Below are 26636 nucleotides of genomic sequence, written 5' to 3'. Positions count from 1 at the left end.
AGATAAACTTCATTTGTCAGCAACCACCCCCCCCTCCTTCCCCCTGACCTTCGATTATTCACTTTTGCTGTCTTCAGAGATGACATTTGAAATTGGTAAATCTGTAGCAGTTGCTGCTTGGGGGCAAACTTGATCTGAGGTCACTCAGGGTTGGCAGGGGTTTATGGGTAGAGGGAGGAGCTAGGATCTAAGCTGTTGAAAACTGCCGGCTCGGATCCGAAGTCGGATCCGATACCCACAGGTTGCTGACAAATGAAGTTTATCTACTCAGATGGAACGTTATGGTGAGTACATAACTTCTTATTCTGAAATATTTAAGCTAATCCCAAGTGTGTCAAATACCAGAGCAGTCACAGTATGCTCTGTAAACATGCACTGTTTTCTGTTTAAAATGTCACACTGTATGGTACTTCAGTGCAGGATACCAAGGTAACTGCTCTAATGGTCATATGGATAACTGCTGTTAGCAGTGTAACTATAAGCTGACTTACACCACCTGCTGGTTAAATGTTTCATTATCTTGTTGGCATGTTTGTGAAAGTCAAAATCCTAAGAATCCACTTCTGGTGGACCAATCCCTGTTATCCAGCCTACATTTCAGATTGTATGAGGTGGTGGGCCAAATAGAATTCCTAAAACTGGTACCTGACCTTTAAAACGTTTAGTTTATTTTAAAAACGTCTTTAATTTTTCTCTGATGGATTAGTGTACTTATTTTAACATCACTATTATCTTTATTCATTATGCTGTTAAAACAAGGATGCTCATCCATCAGAGAATAAATAAGAATATTTTAAACAAAATATGCATGTTATTCCTCCTGCAAGGAGAGCTGCTGCAAAACTCACTGTGGAGATTACTTCTTTGTACTTTTCAGTTTTAGGAATTCATGTTTAAAAAAGAGCACAGCTACAGTCACACAACAGCATCATGGTACTGCCACAAATCAATGGACTGCATGACTGTATCAACTGACCATTAGTTCAGTGCAATCCTTGAGCAGTACTGGCCTCATGAATATGGATTCTGCCCTACGGCTACACAGACCACTGTTTAAATCAGATTACTAATCACTCTTTTAGTTTACTTTGCAAGTTCTCCATGTACTTATGGAGGGTTTTACTGGATATGCTGGCCACCTCAGAAAAACATAATGCTTGTCTGGCTAATGTAAAAAAATGTCCATATATATTACACTACACTTGCTATTTGAATCATAACTGGAAAGGGTCCAGGAAGAACCAGTACAATTACCCAGTTAACCAACAAATTAAGAAGCCTTAAAAGGAGCTCCAATTAAATCCACACATTCTTGGATGACAGCAGTAGTATTTTACAAAATGAATACTTTCTCTTTCATACTTGAATGTGGTTATTTCTTATTTCCTGCATGATTCTTCAGTTTTACAAGTCTGTGCATACAGCAATGCATGACATCAGAGGACACAAAAATCCATGTGTCTTACATTCCACTTTAGGGCGGCGCAATGGTTAACATCGTCACCTCACAGCAAGAGGTTCTCCGGTTCGATTCTCGGCTGGGGTGCATTTTGTGTGGAGTTTGCATGTTCTCCCTGTGTTCGCGTGGATTTCCTCCGGGTACTCCTATTTCCTCCCACATTCCAAAGACATGCATCTGGAGCATTTCTCCCTGGGCCTCCGCTGAAAACAGGCTCTGTGGAACCTAGTCAGACTTTCCCAGTCAACAAATGATAAATAAATAAAAAAAGAAAATAAATGTCAGGAATGTAATGATAAATCCATGTGAAAGTAAGAACAACACATCATGAAGCGATAGACATATAAATCTAATAATGAAACTGCTTAGGAAAAGACTAAAAGCACAGCTTCTGATACGTTGCAGCCTGACTCTGCTTTGACTTCCTGCTTCATATTATGACTTCTGCAAATACAGAATAGATTCACCAAACTGAATCAATACACAGTGAAATTTTGGGATGAAATGTTTTGTTTACTTTCAAGCATTGTTCTAGCCAGGGCTGGGAACACTGCAGGCTATAAGCAGGGTACAGACTGGGAAAGAACATTATAAATACTTGATGTCTCTGCTCAACCGCAACCTCCAGGATATTTTACCAGGGCTTAAAGTCAAGGTACAGTTTAACAAATATGAGAGCACAGGAGATAGTGCATGTAAAGGAACTGCACTGATGGATTAGTAGTAGTTTTGTAGATGCCTTACCAGTACTGCCTCAGTTGTCTACTTCACTTACTGTTGTGTCAGCATCAGTCTTAGTTATTCCATCATGAGCCCCTACACATCATACAGTGACATCACCAGCTTTACCACCAACAATGTCTCCATTCCTTAGTCAAGTGCTTCAGCTAATAACCTACCAAGCCTTTGCAGCTGTTGCCTTCAACAGCATGACTCAAGACTGCACGTTTTTCCAAAGGACAGAGGGGAACAAGTATGTGTGAACGTGTGTGCAATATAAGACAAATGAGCTTACCTCTCAGCAGTAACTATCACATGCATGAATACAGAAGTGGGAAAATGCTGAAGTGGGTACAGAATTACAGAACACTAGAGCCATGACTAAAGGTCAGAAGTGCTCAGTGGAATGTAATCCTGAAAGATAACTCTGGTCAGGGCTTATATTTCACTCAGCGATTAAATAAAAAGTCATTAAAACTAAGTAGCCATCTTTGGATGCAGCTTTCACTTAGATGCCAGCATAATTAGCACAACGTGTGCTCGCCATTTACATGTTTCAGTGAGTAAGCCACAACTGCTAGTGGCTATACACAGCCTTACACCTGTCACTGTTTCAGCCCAGAATTAATAAGATGCTGCATTTAACCATCATACTCATGCCATGTCGATCTTGCTTTTTTGCCTCAAAGTTGCTTTTCACAGAATAGTTACAACCATGTAGGAAAGACAAAACAAAATAGTTAAGCCATATAAAAACATATTTTAATGGTGATGTGACATTTTAATGGTCCATTAGTATTCTGTAATGTAAAACAGCAGACGTTAAAAAAGTAACCTTCAGAGCAGCCAACAACAATGAAGCCTGTTTACAGATGTGCATACAGGTCGTTTCTGTTATTGCACATGGTGACAGTTGCAGGACCACCTTCTGAGTGTAATAATGCAGCCACCTAGGGAAACAAACATGGATGCTGCATACGCACACACACACATGTCCTTTGGCTGCACGTGCGGAAAGACCTCCTTTTGTTGCTAAGTAACCAGAGTAACAATAAGCAGCATTTGAATCATTCTTCAACCACCACCAAATGTCAGCAGCTTTCCTCTTCTTCTTCCTAATATGCACCTTCACAAGACCTCATGATACACATGTGTTACAGAGTCTTTGGGCTGTGAGTATGTCTCTTTATCAAATGCAGACCCATTGCTTTCCTGCCTATAAGTCACATTGTTAACTTCAGTGGTCTGATTTATTTGTGGCTCAGCATAACCAGAGCTGAGATCTAAAGGTGCCTCTGTATAACCTCTTGAAATTATGCCTGTAACCTGGAAAACAGAGTCATATTGAGACCTAATTTCTTCAGGAATTTGTGGATATCGTGGGCTATGAAATTTTCTTGCCGCAGCTGTAGACTCAACTTGCTGTTCACCGAATGGCGTTGCATACTCTGCCTCTGAAGGAAGTGGTTCTGCATATTCATGATGCTTCCCAGGAACATCATAATGGCTAATGAGTGGTACTGTGTAACCCTCATCAGCTGATGGCTTGAATGTAGATGGTACTTTCTGGCCACAGGATCCAACTTGAGAGATGTCTAGCTCAGCATAGTCTAAAAAACAAAGCAAGATTCTTAGAAACAGAAGAAAGAAGGATTAAAGCAGTCTGACTAGAACAAAAACATAAACAGGTAACAGCTGAAGATATTACTGTAAATACTACATGTAGAAACAATAGCATACAGCAAGGTGAGTGTTTAGCAGATACCAATGTAAACATAACAGGCAAAGATATAATGACATTGAAGAATACTTTGGCTTAGGATTCATTCAAAAATAATGTTTATTTATATGAATTTTTTTCTGAGTTAGAGCAGTGATCTCAATCGACCGTGTTCAGACTCAGCCCGGGAATGGTGTCTGGTTAAGTGACTTGCTCAGAGTCACACAGTTGGGCAATGGAGGCCAAGGGAATTAACCCTTGCCCCTCTAGACCATAGAAAACACCTTGTTAACAGCTCCTTACTCATCTAAGCCAACTGCCAGATTACAACTTCACCATCTGCAAAAAGAAACCATGTGCCTCACTCGTTTTATGTAAGATAGTTCAAAGATACAGCTACGAAAAACAGAATTCAAACTCATGTTTTTTTTCATGAATTTCAAATGTTTCTGGCATAACTTAAAATACACCTCTACACGGAACTGCTGGCATATTAGTACATGTTTTTATTTCCTGCATTGCCCAGTCAATCATTTCTCTTCCACTCACACTCACTCTGCCCTTGAAGTCTTACAACTGCCTCATTAATTAGCTTCAACTAACTCTTTCTCCTCCTCATTACTATTCACCCTGTAAACTTAATTCTTATAATTCAACTGCCCTTCTGGTCTCACTTTTCTGCAACGGTCACATTCTACTACTTGGCATTCACCTTATTAATCTCTTTCCTATATTACAGTCCCCCTCTAATGCCTCCTATTCACCTAAACTTCATATATCTACTTTCATTCATCCACTCACCCATAAGCAACCACCCCTTCTACTTTTTACTTTATCCTCTTTTCTTCCCCACACTCAGTCTTTCTCATTTTCACCTTCACGTTTTCTTTATTTGCTCCTTCCTGTTTTGCAGGTAAATATTAAAGAAATGTATGGTCTCCTATCATTACATATAAATGGATGCAATATATACAGTATTGTCTATTGTTCACATATTTTCCATCCTTTATATTTTGTATCTGTCCTTTCAATTTCATTCTACAATCAGTTGTTTGCTTGACTTCTCATGTTATATGGTTTATGTTAATGTGTCCATGGAGCTTTCCTCCCTGTGACTCCACTAAAAAAATGGCAAAAGTCCCAGTCCTATTACCCAGATTAACAAAAATAATAATTAAATAAATTACATGGAATTTGTCAACTTCTTTGCTCAAAATAATAGACTCTTGAGACTGCTGTGGATTCAGGAAATAGAAATGTCCCACTTTCAAAGACTTATCCAGTTTGAGTAAATTTTTGTATACAGAATTGTTTGTATTCATGGCACTTGCAGGGAATGTATATTTCTGTGATTTTATCTCCTTTCAGATTTGACAAATTAGTTGAAATGTATCAGAAGGCATGCTCTACTCATCATAACCACTCCTGGATATTCAGAGAACATTAATGAACTCTCAGCTCTGATCCTAGTGTTAAGTCCTATCATTTGAATGTTTTTTTTTTTTTTTAATCAGCTGCTTATCCCTGTCCTCAAAATGTGTGACAAGTAAGACAACACTGAAATCAAAACATTTATGAGCACACCCTCTGCTGATCAGATCCTGGATAATCAGTGGTGTGGCATAGTGGTTTCCAAAGTTACAAGTCTGACTCTTAGTTCTCGGTCTGCCAAGTTTTCCAATACCACACTACCCATTATTTTTGGCACCAAATTAAATTCCCTGTAAAAGAAATCTAATATTACATTTACTGAAGAACTCCTGTCCAACTGCTCTGTCACCGAAAGTAATCATATTTATTTGACATGGTCTAATTCATGTAAATCCACTCATGCCTGCATCTGTCAACAGCTAGAATACATCTATTCTCCAGCTAAAAACATTGCCTAACCCTCAAAAATTACCAAAGTAAGCCAGCTAGACAAATTCCTGGATAATTTCTCTCCCCATTTTTCAAGAAAGGAAGTAATTAGGTTCCTTTCCAGACTCGGGAATAAGGGTCTACAAAAACGTTATGAACAGTTGAAAGGAGTCACTGATTATTTGTAACAGATATGTACTCACTATATCAAGTGATCAACAGATAGTACTCTGTAGATGGTAAATGTTGGACTTTCCTCTTTTGAGATCCGCAGCACATCACAGGTGTGACAAATATGTAGCACCATGTTTTGGGACACTCAGACCTCCTACTAGTGTATATCATGACATCAGACATCACATTAGGAAAGTACCCACTCCCTGTGCTCCTGAGGTAGAGTGCCATGCATTAAGCAAGCACCTCCAAAAGACAAATTAGAGGAAACTCCATCTGTTAATGTGGGGTAGAGAAACCACCTAAATATTGGGAAATCAGAAGAGTGGTAGGCACCTAAGTGAAGACATCCTTCACATAAATCAACTTATATGATAACTACATACTTGTTATACATGAACTTAAAGGCCCTCTGCACTTGGTGACAGCAGAAAGGATGCAAGTGGTACAAACTAAACATTCCTTGTTGGCCACATTTAGAAGGAGACTAAAAGGCAAGTGGGAGCTAAGCCCTCAAGCATAATTTTTTAAGATACAAAAGAGTAAGCATTAATGCTAGGGAATGTTGTGAACTGCCAACTAAGTGGCTGTGACATAATGTCCACAACAGAAACATTTTTGACAAGTGTATAAGAAGCCACACTGGTAAGGTGGCTTTTGATAGCAGTAACTCCCAATCATTAGTTAGCTCCTGATAGCAAAACACAATGCAGTTAGCAATCCACTATGATTGGATTTTACTATCCATAGTTGTCTCTAGTTTATCTGGAACAAAAGGAATAAACTGAATAAGTAGTCTGTCTTTCTGGACTCATGCATTCTCTTCAGACAGAACTTAGGCAGGTAGTTCACATTACTGATATGAAGAGCTTATTTCTGCCCTTGGAAAGAAAACAAGAGTTCAGTGGTCTACTTTAAGGACAGCTTGGAAAACATATTTTGCAGGAACACTTGACTTGTGAAAGAACAAATGGTTTCCCAGCAAATAAAGTTACTGCAGTTCTGACAGACTAGAGGCAGAATGCCCACAATAGAAATATCTTGTATAAAATTAACTTCAGAGATGTGGCATAAGATAGCTTAATACTGGGTAGGCAATCTTGTCAGTCATTAAGTTCAAGTCGCAAAAAGCTGAAGGCTTCTTCAGAGCTGGATGAAGGTCTGAGTTACTGCTGAAGTACAGTTCTGCTCTCTGGAAGATCATAACATTCTTGAAGGTGTAAACATGTCTTGACTGTGGAATACCTAAACTCTCTTCAAACAAGTGACTGAGGTAGGTCAAGATAACCTGCAGACTAGCTAAGCAGTATAGCATGCCTTTTTACACAGATGGAAAATGTCTTCCAGTCAGTACAGTACAGTATGCATATTTTTAGCAACTTCAGTTTCCTCTAAAATGCCCACTCTAAGATCTGGTGGGAGGAAAAGATCTAATGGAGGAGACCTGTCTGAAGATGTCATCCCAGCTGAAGGGGGCTACTATGGCTTGTACACAGAGACATTTCTGTAAAGCCAGTAAACTAAGAACCTGAAACCTCACCGTTCATGGCCACCAGAGATTGGCAAAAGTGACTTCTGGTCTTTTATGAATTTTGCTAAGAGATGAGACTCCATTGGGAAAAGAGGAAAGGCATATGGGAATGTCTCCTGCCAAAGCAGGGAGCATGCAGCCATCAGGAACTCAGTTTTGACCTACTGAACCAAGCAGAACTTAGGGAAGATTGTATTCTCCTGTATGGCGAATAGGTGGCTGTCCAGGATGCTCCACTGCTAGAAGACTCTGACTAAACATACCCCCTTATCCTAAACTCCAGAAGAAGGATGAAACTGAAAAGAAGGAAATCTCCAAATATACTCACTCGGAGCAGCTTGTAAAATTGAAATATTCCAGTCTATGTCTTATTATAAAATAACAAAAGCATATTAAGCTTAATTCCTCACATAGGTGTTTACTAAGCTAATGACTACAAGAGCCTTTTAAACCTAGCCATGCATCCCAAATCTCTGATGAGTTCTGATATCCTTAAGTGTAAGCAGGGGTTTGGGAGATGAAACATTTACAAGCAGGGGCCTGGGAGACGAACTATTTACAGGTTTCCTGTGTCCATTAGAGACATAGGTGCCAGCCAGGGATGGAGTTTCTGTTCCCCATCCAACTGTCCAAACTGCACTTGAATTGGGTTAGGAAGGAACTTTGCTTCACATAGATGGGGAGCCTGTTCCATAGATGGAGTAGTCTCTAGGATACATACCTATCTTTCCAGCAGGTCCAATTTATATCAAAGGCAAGGTTTAAGTCTTTAGAATGGATAATTCTGGTGCTGTTTGTTTTGTGGATATGCAGGACATCCATCAGAGTGGGGTCTGACAATGTCCTGTATGCTACGCGTAGATCTCCCCTCAAAAGCCTGTAGGAGACAGAATACAGGGATAGGGCCTTGAGGTGGTCTGCATAGGACATTTTACTTATTCTTTTAGTGAGGAACCTCTGTGGATGTTCCAATTGTTGGATATTCCTGGTTAGGTACATACCAAAGGGGGGCGAACTGTACTCAATGAAAGGTCTGATGGATGCCGAATACAGTGGAACAATGACTTTCTTGGACTTAGATGTCATACCTTTGTTTATAAGTTGCACAACATAAAATGATTTCCTCACCACTGTAGACACATGATGGTCAAAGGCTAGATTACTATGTATGTCCCAAAGTCCCCTAACTACTGGGTCATCTCTAAGAGGTGTGTTGTCAATATGATAATTACCAGGGGTGGATGACTTCCCAATGGATACTATTATGTATTTCTTGGCATCTAGTTTTAGTCCATGGTTCTGACACCAGTTGTTTGTCTGCATCAGACCCTCCTGGAAAACATTTGTGTCAGTGAGGGATTCAATGACAGCTCCTAATTTGCAATCATCTGCAAACTTAGTCATCCAGAGACCACTGGCACTGGCCTTGACTTCAGAGAAGTAAATGCCAAAAAGGAGCGGTCCAGGGTCTGATCCCTGAGGGACCCCACTTGTGATTTGCTTCTTTGTAGAGGTGGATTCCCCAGTTCTAACTTCCTGGGTCCTGTCTGTGAGCCAGTTGACTATCCACCGGGTGACATATGAGTTTATTCCTAACCTCCTGAGTTTGTCAACAATGCCAGAGTGGGGTATTGTGTCAAATGACTTGGCCAGGTCAAAGGAGGCAGTGTGAACCATTTTCTCTCATCCATTGCTTTGGTTACCTTCTCAAAGAAGTCCACCAGGTTGAGTAGGCATGATCTGCCCTTGACAAAACCAAACTGGGTTGGTCTAGTGACTGGAGGTTTACAATATCTGTATGGATCATTTCCATGATAATTCTTTCCATGGCTTTACGCATAAGACTAGTGAAACTTATGGTTCTGTAGTTTACAGGGTCTGTAGATGGCCCACCTTTGTGCAGAGGGATGACTGTTGCTGTTCTCCATTCACAAAGCCTGTTTGGAGGGTACAGTTAAATAGTAATTCCAGAGGCACTAATAGGTCATGTTTCATGCTATTTAGAAGGAATCCTGGGATATTGCCTGGGCCCATTGATGCAGTGTTCTTGCTCTTAGAGAGACCATTAAGGACCTGTTTCCTAGTGATAGTAGGGGGAGTTATATTTGATGGTATTTCCTGAGGGAAGGTTGAGGGGGAGAGAGGGGCAAAGTTGGAGCTGAATTTATCAGCCAGGAGGTTTGCTATATCTTCTGGCTCAGTATAGATGGCTCCATTTACAACGAGCTCTGCACACAATTGTGTATTGCCTTTGAGGTTGTGGACATAGCTAAAGAATGCTTTGTGGTTGTCCTTGGCCTGGGAGGCCAAATTTACCTCAAATTTGGCTTTGGTAGACTTTATTTGTCCTCTGAGTTATTTGTTTAGTTTGATGAGAATGCTTTTATCCTGCTGGGTGCTACACCTCCTAATTTTTGTCATGATTGTCTTTCATTTGTTATACAGCCTACTGATTTTGTGATTTGACCAGAGTGGCTTGTTTTTTGAGTTAGCTCTGTACTTTTTCCTGGCTTCCATAGCACAGAGTCCCAAAGTCACAGATGCTGCGCCCGTAAAGCAGGCATTGACCCAACCAAACATTCATGTTAAAGGTGACTCTGTTGTAAAACGTACACATGTGCCTCTTACCAGGCTGAGCAAGGAAAGAGTAATGGTTAACTGCTTGTCTGGTGGAAAGATAGTACAGTTGTGTACACTTACCATAAATGTAGATGTTAGAGTGTATTCACTGTTGTAGTCATCACCTGTGGGTTATCCCTGCTGTGGTAGCCCTTGGTCAGTCCGCAGAGTCAATGTTTTTTTGCGTCGGCTGCAATCGCCTGATGTCAGGTCATCAGTGCTATAAAGCAAGGCAGCTGACATCATTACATCAGTTTTTCTTGCCCTAACCATCGGAAGCACAAAGAAATAAGGAAAGGTGGTCCTGGTGGCCAAAAACCACCTTGGGAAGCTTATGTCCCACTAGGGAAAGATGCTATATGGGGGATGGAGAGAGGGAAACCAGGACTGCAACAGTGATTACACTTGAACATCTACATTTATGGTAAGTGTACACAACTGTACTATGTTCTTCATGTTTCACTGTTGCAGTCATCACCTCTGGAAGGATTCCCAAAGCTGAGGAGAAGGGTGAAAGGAAAGGTTAGAGTCCTAGGCATGGGTCAGCAAACCCTGCAGAACTGCAGAGGCAAACCCTGCCCTAGACTTAGAAAAAAGAGATAGGTGGTAATGCTTTGTAAAAGTATGAACAGAGGTCCAGGTGGCAGCTTCCAAGATGTCCCTGGTGGGGACTCCTCTGAGGAGGGCTGAGGAAGTGGAGGCTGCTCTAGTGGAATGGGTACGGATAGACTTGGGGGGGGGGTTCCCATGTAGTCTGTAGCAAAAATGGATACAGTGTGATATCCATTTGGAAATGGGCTTTCCCTCTGACCCAGGGGCGAAGCTGACACTTAGTTGGTCTGTTTTTCTGAAAGGTTTAGTATGGCCCAGATAGTATCTGAGTTGTCTGTGCATGTCTAGCAAATGTAGAATTCTTTCCCCTTGTTTTGAGGGTTGGGAAAGAAGGTGGGTAGGTGTATGGCCTGGTTGAGGGTCACATCAGATACCACCTTAGGCATAAAGGAGGGGTTAGTCCTCAGGGAGACCCTGTCTGCATGAAAAATGATGAAGGGCTCAACAGCCATGAGAGCCTGAAGCTCTGATACCCTTCTGGCTGAGGTGATAGCTAGTAGGAAAGCAGTCTTCCAGAAAAGGTATTTCAATTCTGTAGAAGCAGCAGGTTAGAAAGGAGGTAAGGTTAGTTTTTCTAGAACATAATTCAGGTCCCAGGGTGGCGTGGGAGCCCTTCTGGGAGGTCTGATATTAGATTCCCCTCTGAGGAATTGCATAATCAAAGGATGAGAGAAGAGGGGTGGGTGTGAATTGAAAAGGGTAGAAATGGCTGAGACATGGATTTTAATAGAAGAGAAAGAGAGGCCACTATTGAGCAACTCGGCTAGGTAATCCAAGATAAGAGGGATGGAAGGATGGGAGGTACTGGCCCCTTTGGACTGGCTCCAGGAGCAGAATCATTTCCATTTTCCTGCATATGATTTTCTGGTGCTGGGCCTTCTGGCCTCTGTGATGATGTCTAGGACCTGTTTGCTTAACAGGGACTCCTTGTTAGCTTTTAAGGTATAAGCCATGCTGAGAGATTGAGAGTCTGTAAGTCTGGGTGCAGCATCTCCCCCGGGTCAAGAGGTCTGAAATCAGGGGAAGCTGCTTGGGGGGCTGTAAGGTCAGGCTATGCAGTAAGGGGTACCAATGCTGTTTGGGCCAGTCTGGAGCAATGAGGATAGCCTTTGGTCTCTCCTCCCATACTTTGATCAGTACCTTGGGAATAAAGGGCAGAGGAGGGAAGGTGTACACAAAGAGGGAGTTCCAGGGGAAAGTCAAGGCACCCACCTTCCACTCTAGGAGGTGATACTCCCTGGTACAGAACTTTTTCGGCTGGTGGTTGAGATGCCAGGCAAAGAGATCCACTTCTGGAGTCCCCCTCCTGAGTGGTTTGCAGAAAGATTTCCCTGCTGAGCTGCCATTCGTGGGGGTTCAGTAAGTTTCTGCTTAGGTGGTCTGCCAGGGTGTTGTTGACCCCTGGTAGATATTAGGCAATTAGGTGCGGATCCATGGAGGTGATTGTAATCCAGAGACAGATGGCTAACCTGCACAGGGGGTAAGACTGCCCCCCCCCCCCGTTTGTTGATATACCACATTACTGTTGTCTGTTTTTATAAGAAGAACCCGTCCTGAGATGGGGTTTGAAAGATATCAGAGCCTTTTGTACTGCCATCATTTCTATCTGACTGATGTGCAAGTAAAGTTGCTGGGCATCCCAAAGACCTTGGGTGCACCTGCCTGCTAGGTGAGCGCCCCAAGCAATGTCTGAGGCGTCAGTGGTGATGGTCTGGCTGGTAGGGCAGAGGATGAAGGGAAGACCCTTGTTCCTGGTACAGGTCTCTGCCCACCAGAGAAACTCGGCCCTTACACATGGGATCAGAGGGAGAGAGGTGTCTGGGGACTGAGAGTGCTAGCACCAAAGGTTCTTTAGATACCACTGAAGTTTTCTCATGTGAAGCCTGGCCAGGGGAATGAGAAGGATGCAAGATGCCATGTATCCCAGGGCTTGCAAGAACTTCCTCACGGTGAGGTGACTTCTGGAAGCCAGCTGGGTAAATTAGATAGATTTCTGGGGATAGAAAGGTCATTTGGGATGCTGTGTCTAGCAGAGCTCCCAAGAAAATGATCTTCCTGGTGGGGTTTTGCTTTGATTTCTTCTCGTTGATGGTGAACGCTAGGGAAGTTAGGAGTGATTTGACAAAGGGAGGGTCTTGGAGCAGCTTTTCTTCCTGAATGAGGCAGTCATCCAGGTAAGAGTAAATTTGTATATTTCTTTGTCTGCAGAATGCTATGGCTGGGTCCAAGCATTTGGTGAATACTCTAGGTGCAGTAGATAAGCCAAAGGGCAACGCAGAGAACTGAAAGTGTTGTGAGCCTGCTCTGAAGCGCAGGAATTTCCTGCATGATTCCCTGATGGGGATGTGGAAGTAGGCATCTTTTAGGTCTAGGGTCACTAGCTAGGCATTTTTTGTTAGCATAGGCAGCAGCTGCTGCAAAGTTAGCATTTTGAATTTGGGGACCACAAGGGAGGTTCTCAGAAAGGATAGAGCCAGGATGGGGCGCCAAGTGCCCTCTTTTCTGGGAACAAGGCATACTCTGGAATAAAAGCCTTTGCCTGTTTGATCTGAGGGGACAGGTTCCACTGCCCCCTGGGATATGAGAGGTTGTACCTGTTTCAATGCCTCTGCTCACTGATTTGGAGGTAAGTGCAGGTACCTTCTTGGAATTGGGAGTTAGCTGAATGAGAATTTGTATCCCTGAAAAATTATCTTTAAGACCCACTGGTCCTTTGTTACAGAAAGCCAATTTTCTTTGAAGAGGGAAATCCTTCCTCCTAGTTTTTGATGAGTGAAGGGAGGGCAGAGGGAAGAGGGGGAGTCATTGTGAGTGTTTGCCATAAAAGGCTGACTTAGAACTCCCTGCCTTAGAGACGGAAGTGGTCCATTGTTTGCTTCTCTACTGGCCCTGGGATAGGGGCCTGGATGGTCTGTCCCTGCGGGGCTTACCTTGGCCCTGTCTGCTAGGTGCAGGGAAGGCCTACTGCTTAGAGGGAAAGTTCCTACTGAACCTGGAGGGTTGTACCTGAAAGAAACCTTTTACTGCCTGCAAAGATTTTGCTTTGTTTTCCATCTTTTTAAGCACCTCTTCTGCTTTTTCCCCAAACAAACGCCCCTTATCTAGGGGTGCATCAATAAGTTTAGACTTGACAAGATCAGGGAGAGGTTGTTCCTTCAGCCATGCATGTCTCCTAATAACAGATCCTGTCACTACTACCCTGCTAGATGCTTCTAGGGCATCATATCCACATTTTAATGAGTGTTTGGCCACTTGACAAGCAGAGTGCAGTAACTCTGCTAACTCTTTTGAATTGGAACAGTCAAGAAAAGTAACAATTTTCTGTTTTAATAGTTCCAAAGTGTGTTGTTGATATTTTAACATATGAAACTGACAACTGAGCACTCTAATAGCCAAGGTTGCAGAGGTGTATTCTTTTTTACCCCATCTGTCCAGTGCTCTCCAATCCTTATCAGAAGGAAGAGGATTTTTGGCAGAACTACTCGTAGCTCCTTTATATCCCTGTGCAATGACCTCTGGGTCTGTAGCAGGACTTCTGTACAGGTATTTGTGAGAATCTGGTACTCTGTAGTACCTGTCAGGTTTACTGGGAGCAGGAGGGAGGGTGTCAGGGGCTAAGCTGGATATGTGGAAAACATCATCCACCACTTCTAAAATGGGGAGATGGCCAGGAGTCTGTGCTGAGGCAGGTCCAGAAACTCTCTAAGTCTTTTCTTAGACTGTGGGAAGTCCTGGGATTCCCACTGGAAATGTTCCCTGAGGGAGTGAAGGGTTTCCGCAAAGGAAAGGTCCTCTGGAGGGGAGGCAGAAGGGATGGATTCCTCTGCGTCAGAATCCTCATAAGCAGTTAAGGGATGCTGTTCCTCTTGAAAAACTGAATAGTCAGATTCCTCAGAATACTCTTTTGTCATAATTTCTGGAGAAGGGTACCTCTTCCTTTTAGAAATTGTGGCCTGACTACCCTGGATAAGGGAGATGAGATCCTCCGCCATTTTCAGCATTTGTGCTTGGGGTGGTGGAGCAGTAGCAAGATGGTGGCTAGAGGCAGATTTCCTAGGAGTGGCCTGGCTTCTAGGCCTGAGAGAATCAGTAGTCAGGAGAGAAGAAGCCAGTTTTTGTCTAGATTCGGTAGTGCGAAAGGCCTCCTCGGAAGTGGATGCCTGCGTAACGGCTCCAGACCCAACCGAGGCAGAGACAGCCAAAAGCTTGGATGATGAAGATTTCTGCGGCATACTGGACTCTGAAAGGGTCTCGGTAGAGGCCTGCGTAGTTACCGAACTGGGCATCAGGGGCTCCAAAAGCGCCTCACTGAATTCCAGAGAACCGATGACCTGCTTAGTGGTAGCATCGTTGGAAGGCTTAGCCTTTTGTGGTCTATCTCTATCTTTATCTCTACGTTTTTTCAGAATGTCCAAAGATTGTTGTCTGATGGATGCCATATCAGAATGCGAAGATGGAACATGAAAATAACTGTCTACCAAAAGAGCTCTACAGCGAATGGTTTTCGCATTAAAGAGGGCACAGATCTGGCAACAGGGGACATCGTGGTCTGGGCCTTAATAAGGGACGCAGTAAGCATGGAAGTCTCAGTGTGGGATCTGCTTTCCACAGGCGAGACAATTAATCTTTTCAGACATCAGTTAGTGCAAGAAAAAAGGATCAACTAAAAACATTTAAACCAAATAACCAAAAACTAAAAATAACAAAACTCAGTGATAAACAAAACTGATACTTTAATACCACAATTCAGTAAGCGCTTTCGTCTTTCCATACACAAGACTTCATCAGACTGAATTAAAAATTTACACTTCATTCATTAAATACTAAAACTTTTCATCACATGACATTTTTAAATTCAATGTCTTAACCCTTTCCTTTTCAAATAGGCTACAAAATCCTGTCTGTTATTAAGCCCAGGGGGATAACAAGCATTCAGCTTCACTTGCCAAGTGTATTCCATCCATCCAAGCTCATCATCTGCATTCAAATTTATCTCATAGTCAGCAATATTTCCCAAAACCACAAATTTAAAATCAGTTTTACAACCCCCCCATTTTATAATGTTTGCCCAAAGCATTGGTTTCATTGCCAGTCTCCACAGCTCTTTTGTGCTCATACATTCTCTTATAGAACTCCCTGCTGGTACGACCAACACAGCATGCATCACAAGACTGACATATAATTAGATATACAACACATTTTGATTTACAAGTATAAACATTGTTTATATACATCTTAACATTGTTAATGACAATTTCTGTTACTCCTTCATAAATTAAGTCACAAAGACTGCATGCAAAACACTTCTCCATCCTACCTGTTATGCTAGAAGACCTAACATTAAGTTTACTTTGGAAAAAGTTGTTAAAACTCTTTCCTTTTTTGTACACAAAGCATGGACTGTCTCCAACTGCTTTTTGTACTTCTTCACTGCTCTTCAGTATTTTCCAATTGGTTTTAATAATCTGTTTAACGGCTTCCGAATCTACACTGGTGGATATTTGCATAGCAGTCCTGTAGTCTCTAATCATATTTTTCTTAGGGGGACCTCCAGAATTGTCCCTAATTCCTTTCACTTCATCAAATTTGCTTCTAACTAATTTGTTGGAATAACCCCTAGCTGCAAATTTATGACATATCACTCTACCTTCTTTAATAAAGTCTGTCCCCTAAGAAAAATATGATTAGAGACTACAGGACTGCTATGCAAATATCCACCAGTGTAGATTCGGAAGCCGTTAAACAGATTATTAAAACCAATTGGAAAATACTGAAGAGCAGTGAAGAAGTACAAAAAGCAGTTGGAGACAGTCCATGCTTTGTGTACAAAAAAGGAAAGAGTTTTAAAAACTGTTTCCAAAGTAAACTTAATGTTAGGTCTTCTAGCATAACAGGTAGGATGGAGAAGTGTGTGGCATGCAGTCTTTGTGATTTAATTTATGAAGGAGTAACAGAAATTGTCATTAACAATGTTAAGATATATATAAACAATGTTTATACTTGTAAATCAAAATGTGTTGTATATCTAATTATATGTCAGTCTTGTGATGTATGCTGTGTTGGTCGTACCAGCAGGGAGTTATATAAGAGAATGTATGAGCACAAAAGAGCTGTGGAGACTGGCAATGAAACCAATGCTTTGGGCAAACATTATAAAATGGGGGGGTTGTAAAATTGATTTTAAATTTGTGGTTTTGGGAAAAACTGCTGACTATGAGATAAAGTTGAATGCAGATGATAAGCTTGGATGGTTGGAATACACTTGGCAAGTGAAGCTGAATGCTTATTATCCCCCTGGGCTTAATAACAGAGAAGATTTTGTAGCCTATTTGAAAAGGAAAGGGTTAAGACATTGAATTTAAAAATGTCATGTGATGAAAAGTTTTAGTATTTAATGAATGAAGTGTAAATTTTTAATTCAGTCTGATGAAGTCTTGTGTATGGAAAGACGAAAGTGCTTACTGAATTGTGGTATTAAAGAAAAAAGGATCCCCAACAGGGTACTTAGCTTTAGATGTTTTCAGCTGAAATTCGACTTCTGGTAGCAACCGACTGGCACTCATGCAAACTGCTTCTGCTACGGGCTCCACGGCAAGAAAGAGTGATGTAATGACATTGGCTGCCTTGCTTTATAGCACTGACGACCTGACGTCAGACTACAGGCGACTGCAACCGATGCAAAAAAGCACTGACTCTGGTATTCGGGCCGGCCGAGGGCTACTACAGCAGGGATAACCCACAGGTGATGACTGCAACAATGAAACACAAAGAACATCTGTCAGATCATGCATGCACTTAAGTCCTTGGAGAACAAGTACCAGTATGACTCTGTCATAGCTCAACCTGGTATCAATGACTTGAGGTGTACCTTCCTGAACTATATGAAGAGAGACATGGAGGAGCTCCCAGACTATGTGTACAAGGCAGGTATGACCCTAGTATTGAGCAGCATTGTACCTTCTCCAAGGATGCTGCTGCTGTATGAGCAAAAAGTAATTGACTTCAGTAACTGTCTTAGTTTTTAGTGTCATTCAAAGGGGGTCAAATATTTGTTAGTCTGGGAGGATCTGATCAACAGATCACATTTGTTCACCAGGGATGGCCTGTATCTGTCTCATCTAGGGTTTTGATTATTGGCAACGATACTGTCCACCCAACCGGATAAGCCTACCACCATAATAAAACAAGCAAAGGAAAATATGAAGGTGTTACTGAGCAATGCTAAGAGCTTGAACAAGAAATTCTACCCCCTTCAAGTCCTTCTCACCCTGGAAGGCATTGACATCTGTGTAGTGACTTAGACATGGTTTAAATTATCAGAGAGTACTCCGGCTGTGTGGGGCTGTAATGCCTTCCACACATTTACACTAGCTACTGTGCAGGAAAGGAAAAAAGATGGATGTGCATCAGTCTACATTCAGAAGGGACTCACATCAAGGCTGATAAAGCAGCATTATGCACTACAGCTACTTCATGTCCAAATATCCATAAGAAAGGTCCTATACCATATATGAGATAGCTACAGCACTCCCTCTATGATGAAAGAACGCCACAATGCCTATCTAGAGGAACTAGAGTCATTCAGTATTAAACCAAATACCATTTTCCTAGCTGATCTAAACTATCCAACCATACACTGGGAAACCTACACCATTACTACTGCACAAGCATAGAGAGTCATGGACTTTGAAAATACAAATGCCCTGGAACAATTAGTCAAAGTACCCACTAGGGACAATAACATATTGGATCTCAACCTTACTAATATGGGAGCATCTTGCACCATCCCTTTCATATCTTCATCACTTGTTAGGTCTGAATATAAAAGCAAGTCTCCTTCAAAATAAAACTGAAACCAGACATCCTTTCCACCCAAGGTACCTTTAGAAATTTCTTTTAAGACAAACTACCTACACCTAGGTAATATACTGGCAAGCTTCAAAGCCACACCAAACCCAGTTATTTCCACTGAATATGCAGAAATGTACACCACCACACTATACCGGCATGTAAACAGCGACATAGATGCGGCTGTACCCCGTAGCAAAAAGTGCAGGGCAGGGTAAACCCAGGAAACAAACCTACTTAGCGGAACCATAACATTAACAAACTTTATAATAAAGGACAAGAATTTTGACCAAAGCTAAGACCAGTAATTCCCAGAATGTCAGTGCCCTGGTCACTGAAATAAACAACTCAGGAATATAATAAAATCTGCCAAAGCCAAGTTTGAGGCTAAAATAGCCACCTAAGCCAGACAAACACAAGGCATTTTTTAGTTATGTCTGTAACCTCAAAGGCACAATCCAGCAATGTGCTGAGCTAATTCTGAACAATGTTACCTACACTGAAACTGAAGATATAGCAAAACTACTGGCCAATAAATTGAGTTCTAACTTTACCTCTATCTTCCCTCCATCTGTCCCTCAAGATATACCTGAAACTGGCTCGACTCCAGCTATCACACAAGAGCAAGTCCTAAAAATGCTATCAAAAGCCAAAACACTGCATCAATGCATCCTGACAATATTCCTGGATGCATCTTAAATAACATGAATCATGATTTAGCCACACCCCTAACAACATTGTTCAGTCCCAGCCACCACACTGGTTTTGCACCAAGAGAACAGCTACAGTCATTCTCCTGCACAAGGGAGGACCTCCCACAGACCCATAAGTCTGACCAGACTCATATGCAAAGCCATGGAAAGGCTTATCATGGAATTAATCAATCAGGACATCAGGAACCTCCAAACACTGAACCTGTCTCAGTTTGGATTTGTCAAGGGCAAGTCATACATACTCAACCTGATGGATTTTTTTGAAAAGGTCACCAAAGCAATGGATGAAGGCAAAATGGTACACAATACATACCTCAACCTAGCCAATGCTTTTGACACCTAGTTCTCTACTTAGGCATACTACAAAAGCTAAATAAACTAGAAAAGCTAAATAAACTGGGAATAAACCCATATGTCACTCAAAGGATTGCCAACTGGCTCACAGATAATCAAAAAAGGGGAAGTTACCTCTACAAAGGAAAATGTCACCAGTGGAGTCCCCCAGAGTTCTGTGCTGGGAACTGTCCTGTTTGGAATCTACTTATCTGAAATAAAAGTCAATAACACCAATTCATAGGTAAGTAATACACTAGCTGCCCTTGTTTGCTATTTTAAACCTAGCCAATTTTCCTCAAATGTAGTAATCAAACCTTGTACCGTCTGTTTGTGACGTAAACACTAACCATAATTTCATAAGCTGTCACTAGGCTAAAGACCACAAGGGCTCTTAACAATAAACTATTTGGGCCCCAAGTATCAAGTGGGGGGGAGCAGGTTAGTTAAGAATTTGTGTGTGGGGAGGGTGTTAGGATAATACTTTTCTTATTGACGGCCTCTGTCCATAAAGGAACATGGGGGCCAGACCAGGGGTAAATTTACAATTTACTGTCCAATTGTCAAGGTTTTGTTTGAATAGGGTCAGGGCTTAACTCTGTTTTATATGGATGGGGATCCTATTCCATAGTGCAGGGATCCTTTAGGACACATATCTGTCTCTCCAGCACATTCTGTTTATGTCACAAGTGAAGTTCAGATCCCTGGATCTAGTGTTTCTTATGCTGTTTGTTTTCCACATGTGCAACAGATTCATCATTAAATCAACCCTTACCCCCCAAGATTATATCACCCCAGATAGGACTTGAACCCACAATCTCTGGTTTAGAACACCAGTGCCTTATCCATTGGGTCAGTTGGCTCTGACAATAAACCAAAGGCCGAATGAGATTTGAACTCATGACCCCTGGTTTAAAAAAAAAAAACAGTGCTCTAATCCCTGAGCTAAAGAGTTATGCAAAAAGCTCTACTTGTATCAAGATTATATCACCCCAGGTGACACTTAAACCCACAATCCCTGGCTTAGGAGGACAGTGGATTATCCATTAAGCCACTGAGGCCTGACAAATGAAACCAATCTTCTTTCTGTTATCAGGTAGCAAACTCTGTACCCTGCATGCATAAACCACCTCCCTAACCACTAGGCTATGGCAGACAAAGTTTGCAGATTACTGCAAGCTAGGAGCAGTCATTGAAATACAAAATGGCTTAGCCATTATGCAGGAAGGTTTGTCTCAAATAAATAACTGGTGCCATAATCACAGACTGAAACTAAATGTCAAAAAATGCATTACTGTATCCTTTGGGAAGTCATTTAACCTACAGAACTTCCCCACTGACAATCTGCCCATCAGAGTTGACACAGTTGTTCGGGATTTGGGAACTTATGTGTACAGTGACCTACCTTTTGACCAACATGTGTCTACTGAAGAAAGTCATTCTATACTGCACACCTTATAAACAAAGGGATTGTGCCTAGATCTATGGAATGTCAGTGTTCCTCTTTACACAGCCCTCCTTAGGCCAGTCATTGAATATAATGCCCCCCTTTGGCATATATCTGTCTAGACACATGCAACTGGAATGCCCACAGAGATACTTTACTAAATGCATACAAAGCCTAAACAAAATGTCCTACATGGACCGACTTAAAGCCCTGTCATTATACTTGGTCAGGTGAGCTGTGTCAAGCATACAAGGCACCCTCTGACCTATTACTGATGGATTTACTGCACATCAGCAAGTCAAATGACATTAGAAATACTTGGTCTAGGGATCTAAACCTCTTCTGCACAGTATAAAGAGTGCATGTTGTCCTGCTTGTTCAAATAATGCACTTCAAACCATTGCCTTTTTTTTCTGAATAAGCAGGAGGAGTTCTGGTCTCAGGTTCATTTGTCCCTCTTTCCAGTGCCTGGATAATGAAAACCACTGTCATTAGTTAAAGGAGGTTTACATGTAGTCCACTTTATTGCCCTCCCACACAAGAGAAGAACCCAAGTGAGCTCCTTGACCTACCATTAAAGGAGCCAGGGATTTTGATGGCTTTAGCTGTAAGAACAGCAGCTCATAATGAGACTGGTGCAAGGAGTCCATCAGTCTAGTGCCAAGATCCATGACAGCATAATGACTTTAAAGCCACTGGCCACCATACTGTCCACTGAAGTGCCTTTATCTTTAAGCAGGTAGATGGGACCATGAGGAGAGAGGCAAATACGAGACTTAAGAGATACACAAGCATTTCCACTTCCAATGTCTATGGTATCTTCATCCATTTTGGAAAAAATATGTTTCTGTGGGCCCTCTCAGTGGGCAACAATGAATTACACTGGAGAGAATCAGCTCCACATCAGGGAAAGAATTTCTGTACACTGGGAGAAGAGAGGACTTATTTCATTTATGGTTATAATCATGACCTTTAACCAGGAAGTCTCAAGATGGAGCCTCCAATAGCCAATCATCCAGGTGAGGTGAAAGAGGAATTTTCATCTCCTGTAAAGCCCGTATTACTATGATAAGTATTTTGGCAAAGATAAAAAAGAAAGACCAAATGATATCACTTTGCCTAGACATAGTAAGGCCTTACTGAGTTAATTCTGGTGGCTGACAATTTTTTTTGAACTGGGATACATGATCTGAATTGCCTAGACATAGTAAGGCCTTGCTGGGTTTAATTCTGGTGGCTGCCAAAAAAAAAACAATTACTAGAAAATGGAAATCAAAGTCTAAATCAACCATACTAGAAGTAGTGAATATAGTAACAAAAAAAAAATGAAAGTGGGATTTTTAGAAAAGGGTAGGAGCAAATTACCTAGAAAAAATGGGATTTGTGGGTACAAGACATGCAGAACAATGTTTTGGAAAAGGAATGAGGTTTAAGGGAAGGCAGGAATTGAATAAGGTATGTAATGTCTAACTGACAATGACTGTACAGAAGATAAGTGATGTATTGTTTGCAACTGAAAAAATGTCAGCATGGTTTCTTTTCATTTATATAAATATATGGTTGACTATGTCACAAGTGATGATAATTCAATAAAGATGTTTCTTGTTTAAAAAAAGACTTATCTCTGCCCTCATGAATTTATTGACATCCATTTCTCAAACATATAACAAATGAGTAATAATTAGAGATCTGGACATATTTATGTAAGTAATAACTCTCCTCTGATTTATAAGACACAACACCACCTCCAATCCTCACTTCGAAAGATGAACAACCAGGATCCAAATGAAACACAAATCTTCAGATAAAACGTTTAATTTTAGCACCTCGGTGAAAACACCTTCTTGGAATACAAATCTCATCAAACATCAAGCTTGTATACATATTATACATCAATTAAATAATTAATTAACCCATTAAACCATTTACCCCTTAAAGCAAACTTCTCCAATTCAATTCCCCATTAAGTCCCATAGGGACCATTGTATTAAATTTCAAAATGTAAATACTTTCTTTATATAAAAGTTTTTCCTTTAAAACATTTTCATCCATACAAAAGCAATTAATTTGTTCTAAAATACTTCCCTTCAGTAATGAATAATCATTATGTGATTTCATAAAATGAGCAGCAATTGTTTTTTCTTCTCTACAATTTTTAATGTCCCTAATATATTCCATAAATCTTAACCGAAACGTCCTTTTTGTTTCTCCCACATAGAACATATTACAACGACAACTCAAAATGTAAATTACCCCCTTTGATTCACATGAAAATCTATCTTTAGGAATAAAGAAAATGTTGTTAATACATTCAAAACACTTAATGTGTGGGCACACTGGACAACTCCCACATTAAATTGTACCTATTTCCACCAACATTCTAGGTATTGGTAAATTTGGTAAAGCAAATAATCCATGTACCAACATGTCCCTTAAGTTTCTACCTCTCACATACGATCTTGAGAGATGTTGAGGTAAAACATTTACTAAAAATGTATCATGCATCAAAAATTCCCAGTAATGCTCCAGCATTCCTATTATTTCCTTACTTCTAATGTTATACATAGAGGCAAAATAAATCTTTTGCATTTGATTTAACTTCACTTCTTCCATCTCATGTATTATTTTATTTCCCTTATTTTGATTATTTAAATTCCTATAGTATACCCTATATATTGCCTCCTTAACCATAACAGGACTATACCCTCTCCTTATGAACATATCAGCTGATTTACAGATTTCATCCTTTAAAAGATCTTCCTTATTACAAATTCTTGACAATCTTAAGAATTCATTATATGGAAGGGCAGCTATTGTATGGGGTGGATGGCAACTAGATGCATGTAAAAACTGGTTGCCATCAGTAAATTTTCTATGCACTCCTGTTATGTTGGTACCATCTTCCTTGCCCTCTAACTCCAAATCTAAAAAATGCACCTTATTTCCTTGTTGTAAACCATCAAAACTGAGGTCAAATGGATTCTGGTGCATCTCTCTTACAAACTTATTGACCTTTCCTGCCCCTCCTTCGCACACAAAAATCAAATCATCTATGCAACAAAAATAATTCTTAACATGTTGTTTCATAAATTCCTGCCTAAACAGAAACGTTATTTCAAAGAAGGATATAAAAAGATTTGCATACATGAGGGCAAAAGGTGCCCCCATGGCAGTCCCCTGTTTCTATCTATCATCATATTCTTCTTTCGGCTGTTCCCATTAGGGGTCGTCACAGCGGATCACCTGTTTCCGTTTCTTCCTGTCCTCTGCATCTTGCTCTGTCACACCAACTACCTGCATGTCCTCTCTCAACACATCCATAAACCTTATCTTAGGCCTTCCTCTTTTTCTGTTACCTGGTAGCTTCATCCTTAGCATCTTTTTCCCAAAATACTCAGCATCCCTCTTCAGCACGTCCAAACCAACATAATCTTGCCTCTCTGGCTTTGTCTCCAAACCTTCCAACCTGGGCTGACCCTCTAATATACTTATTCCTAATCCTGTCCACCCTCGTCACACCCAGTGCAAATCTTAACATCTTTAACTCTGCCACATCCAGCTCAAACTCTTGCCTTTTTGTCAGTGCCACTGTCTCCAACCCATATAACATAGCTGGTCTCACTACCCTCTTATAGACCTTCCCTTTCACTCTTACAGGTACTCGTCTGTCACAAATCACTCCTGACACTCTTCTCCACCCACTCCATCCTGCCTGTACTCTTTTCTTAACCTCTCTTCCACATTCACCGTTACTCTGAACTATTGACCCCAAGTATTTAAATTCACCACCTTTGCCACCTCTACTCCTTGCATCCTCACCATTCCTCTGTCCTCCCTCTCATTCACACACATATATTCTGTCTTAGTCCTGCTGACCTTCATTCCTCTTCTCTCTAGAGCACATCTCCATCTCTCCAGGGTCTCCTCCACCTGTTCCCTACTCTCACTACAGATCACAATGTCATCTGCAAACATCATAAGTCCACGGGGACTCCTGTCTGATCTCGTCTGTCAACCTGTCCATCACCAGTGCAAATAAGAAAGGGCTCAGAGCTGATCCTTGATGTAACCGCACCTCCACCTTAAACGCATCTGTCACTCCCACCGCAGACCTCACTGCTGTCACACTACCCTTGTACATAGCCTGTACCACTCTTACATACTTCTCTGACACTCCTGACTTCCTCATACAATACCACAACTCCTCTCTAGGCACCCTGTCATATGCTTTCTCTAAGTCCACAAACACACAATGCAACTCCTTCTGACATTCTCTGTACTTCTCCATCAACACTCTCAGAGCAAACATCACATCTGTAGTGCTCTTTCCCGGCATGAAACCATACTGCTGATCACTAATCATCACGTCCCTTCTTAACCTAGCTTCCACTACTCTTTCCCATAACTTCATGTTGTGACTGATCAGTTTAATCCTTCTGTAGTTACTACAGCTCTGCACATCACCCTTATTCTTAAAAATCGGTACCAAGACACTTTTTCCCCACTCCTCAGGCATCCTCTCACTTTCCAATATTTCATTAAACACTCTGGTTAAAAACTCCACTGCCATTTCACCTAAATGCCTCCAAGCTTCCACAGGTATGTCATCTGGGCCAACAGCCTTTCCATTCTTCATTTTCTTCATAGCTATCCTTACTTCCTCATTGCTAATCCATTGTACTTCATGATTCACTATGCCTACATCATCCAACCTTCTCTCCCTCTCATTCTCTTCACTCATCAACCCCTCAAAGTACTCTTTCCATCTCCTCAACACAATCTCCTCACTTGTGAGTATGTTTCCCTCATTATCATTTATCACCTTTACCTGCTGCACATCTTTCCTAGCTCAGTCCCTCTGTCTAGCCAATCTGTACAGGTCCTTTTCTTCCTCCTTAGTGTCCAACCTTTCATACAACTCTTCATATGCCTTATCCTTAGCTTTCGCCACCTCTCTCTTTGCCATGCACCTCATCTCCTTATACTCCTGTCTACTTTCTTCATCTCTCTGACAATCCCACTTCTTCGCCAACCTCTTTGTCTGTATACTCTCCTGTACTTCCTCATTCCACCACCATGTCTCCTTGTCGTCCTTCCTCTGTCCAGATGTGATACCAAGCACCTTTCTAGCTGTCTTTCTTACTAGCTCTGCTGTAGTTACCCAGCTGTTTGGCAAGTCTTCACTGCCACCCAGTGCCTGTTTTATTTATTTTTATTTTATTTTTATTTATTTTACATTTGTTAACCGGGAGAGTCCGACTGGATACATGTCCATTTTCAGCGGAGGCCCGGGGAGAAAAGCTCCAGGTACATAACAGACATATGAACATTGTTAATGCAAAAAGGAAGATAGTTGAGTTCTAAATGCAATATAAAGATACATCACATCTTGGGAAAAAAATAACAGCAGCATATAAAAAAAAACATAGGTCAGTTACAAAGGCGAGGTGCCTTGTTAAAAAGCGGTTAAGGATAGTGAGGTAAGAGAAGGGTAAATGATAGTGGTTAATCAGGTTTGGAACAGGGACATTGCCAGAGAGTATTGAGATGGGGTTTAAGCTTTTTGAATTGTAGGAGTGAAGGTTCTGAGGTGAGCATGG

The 26636-nt window shown here is 41.3% G+C and overlaps 1 protein-coding gene across 1 annotated transcript in view; it reads right to left on the bottom strand.

Moving 5' to 3' along the window:
* Window positions 1-2919: 2919 nt before the first annotated feature.
* LOC122792239 (discoidin, CUB and LCCL domain-containing protein 1-like) overlaps window positions 2920-26636 on the bottom strand; it is a 1730428-nt gene continuing 1706711 nt past the window's right edge. Inside the window, exon 15 of the mRNA XM_044059988.1 lies at window positions 2920-3789. Coding sequence (XP_043915923.1) covers window positions 3308-3789 — 482 coding nt within the window. The 3' untranslated portion in view covers window positions 2920-3307. The remainder of the gene's footprint in view (window positions 3790-26636) is intronic.

The sequence above is a fragment of the Protopterus annectens genome, chromosome 1.part2 (genome assembly GCF_019279795.1).
Source record: "Protopterus annectens isolate FY-2018-M chromosome 1.part2, PAN1.0, whole genome shotgun sequence".
NCBI lineage: Eukaryota > Metazoa > Chordata > Ceratodontiformes > Protopteridae > Protopterus > Protopterus annectens.
This window is presented reverse-complemented; position numbering and strand designations above follow the sequence as displayed.